Here is a 2,551-nt window from a genome sequence, read left to right as displayed (position 1 = left end):
AGGAATATATTGTACGAATGTAAAACATCAAAAATAACCTAGTTTTGGTGTATTAATGGTGCAGCACATGTCTTTGTGTGGAATTAATGTCAAACATTTCTACATGGTGACTGACAAACGTTTTGAACTTATCACAAACTATCACTCCAAATATTGTTTACGATGTGGTTTAATGGTGAAATTAGGATGAAAAGGTAACATTTGTTACACATATTAAATGATCAAACTTTACTTTTCTCACACTGGTTTGAATGAAAGGGATACCTGAAAAACTAAAATGGTACTGTGTTGCAAACAATTGCAGTTTAGCCTTCCCTCTGATTGACAAAATTGCGTGTTCCAAATACTCTCAGAAAATAAAACCTAAATAATGACACCAACTAACTTGACAAAATGGCAACCAGCAAAGTTAATTGGGACTTATGAACTTCATATATAAAGCTATGTGGCCGAAAGGTGCATCTGCTGGAGTTCTGGTAGAATTGGGGTACTTTGAACAAAAACAAATCTGTTCTTATAACATGTTCCACATTACGGACATTCTTAGAATCTTTTGTACATGAATGGGGACACCTGTTTACTAAGCATAAATAGCTAAAAGCAAAGGTTAGATGAATTTCCAAAAAATTGGGCATAACATTGTTGTGCCTGATAACAGATTTGACAGTTATTAACAAAATACTCAGATTGCTGTCTCGACTTTAAAGGGTCTTTTAAGTATTGTTCTCAAACTTCAAAATAAAATCAGTGTATACAAGTATGCCTCGTATGTTGTAACCGTGAATGTCCTTAAAGAGCACTAACACCACATCTTGTTCACATCATCAGCGGGTTTGGGAGGAGGCGGAGGGGCTGTTAAACAAACTGGAGAGTTATAGTCCCTCGCTTTCTTCTCCACTTGATTCAAGAGGCTCTTGTAGCCAGACAGCTCTTGCTCCAGCCCATTCTTCACTGCCACCAGAGTCTGAAAGTCAGCGGTCTGCGCCTCGATCTTCTTCTCCAATGACTTGTTGTACTCCTTGATCCGGCTGATCTCCCGCTCCTTCTCCTGCAGGTGGTTCTTGTGCATCTCGTCCCGCAGCCGCAGGTCCGTCACCATGTTGCGGTAGCCCTCGGTCTCCTTCTTGATCTTTTGCAGCGGCACGCAGTTCTCCTCAAATTTGTGGCGGTAGCGCTGCAGCTCCTCCTTGTTGCGGCGGGCCATCTGGTCGTACTCCTGGCGCATGTTGCGCAGGGCCTGCTCCAGGTCCAGGGTGCCGTTCTCCGTCTGGTCCAGGTTCTGCAGGTTGTCCACCTTCTGCTGCCAGTAGATGCGCTCCTGGTCGCGCACCAGCTTGAGCTGAGCCAGCTGGGCCTCCAGCAGCTTGTACTGGCACTGGAGCTTCTCCAGACCCACCGACGCGTCCTCGTAGCTCTTCTTCAGGTGCTGGAAGTCGCGGTCAAATTCCCGCTTCAGCTGGCACTCCTTCTCCAGCCGGGCCTTGAGCTTGTCCTTCTCTAGTTTGAGGAGCACCAGCTCATTCTGGATCTCATCCACCCTGGCTTGGAAGTCCTGGTAGTCTTTCTGGTAAGCCTTCTCCACTGACACGAACTCCTCTTTCTCCAGCTTCTTGAGCTCAGCCAGGAGCTCCTTGTTCTTGCGCTGCAGGTTCAGCACAGTGTTGTTGATGTACTTGGCAAAGCGCTCATTCAGCTCTTTAATCTGCTCCTTGCCCTCCTGTATGCCCTCTTGCAGGTCCTTCTCGGCAACCTCGCAGGTCGCCACCTCATTCTGCCGCTCCTGGCAGGGGGCGGTGGTCGTGCTGGTGGCCGTGCCCGGCGACGAGGTCCTAGAGCAGGAAAACATCCTTGTCTGCACTCAGCCCCCACTTGAAGCAATAGCGACGGCCGTTAGAGAGAGGGGACGACAGACCGTTATGGACAAGGGAGGCAGGGGAGGGGGCGGGGCATTGGGGGCACGAGGCCCCGCCCCCCATTCAAACCCCGCCCGACGCTGGCTCCGCTCCCCCAACCACTCACACCCCGCCCACATTAACACCCCACCGTTCAAACCACGCCCTTCAAGGCCCCGCCCACATACAGACCCCGCCCCCAAACCAAAATGCGCCCAATAACGATCTCGTCCTTCATCACCGGCCCCGCCCTCAACACCAATCACGCCCAGCGCTGGCAACGCCCACACCAAAAAACCCCGCCCCCAATCCATACCACACCAAATAGCGAAACAAGTCATCACCACCGGCCCCGCCCTCAATTCAAACCGCGCCCAACAACGAACTCCGCCCACATTAGAAACATTCCCTTCAGTTCAAAGGTAACAAGGTGCAGGGCTGGCTAAACACAGCAGGCCAAGCAGCATCATAGGAGCAGAGAGGTTGACGTTTCGGGCCCAGACCCTTCATCAGAAATGGGGGAGGGGAAGGGGATTCTGAAATAAATAGGGAGAGAGGGGGAGGCGGACAGAAGAGGGATAGAGGAGAGGAAACAAACAGGTCAAGGAGGTGGGGATGGAGCCAGTAAAGGTGAGTGTAGGTAGGGAGTTAGGGAGGAT

At 50.5% G+C, this 2,551-nt stretch overlaps 1 protein-coding gene across 1 annotated transcript; it reads right to left on the bottom strand.

Moving 5' to 3' along the window:
* Positions 1 to 202: 202 nt before the first annotated feature.
* LOC109935463 (vimentin-like) lies at positions 203 to 1,949 on the bottom strand. The gene has a single exon (XM_048617178.1). The coding sequence runs from the start codon at positions 1,844 to 1,846 to the stop codon at positions 800 to 802; it is 1,047 nt and encodes a 348-aa protein (XP_048473135.1). The 5' UTR covers positions 1,847 to 1,949; the 3' UTR covers positions 203 to 799.
* Positions 1,950 to 2,551: the final 602 nt, after the last annotated feature.

Source organism: Rhincodon typus, chromosome 36, assembly GCF_021869965.1.
Source record: "Rhincodon typus isolate 14 chromosome 36, sRhiTyp1.1, whole genome shotgun sequence".
NCBI lineage: Eukaryota > Metazoa > Chordata > Chondrichthyes > Orectolobiformes > Rhincodontidae > Rhincodon > Rhincodon typus.
The sequence above is the reverse complement of the archived record's forward strand: the minus strand, read 5'-3'. Positions and strand labels throughout refer to the sequence as shown.

Excerpts from the sequence above, each read along its gene's own strand:
- LOC109935463 (XM_048617178.1), bottom strand. The coding sequence starts at position 1,846 with ATGTTTTCCTGCTCTAGGACCTCGTCGCCGGGCACGGCCACCAGCACG.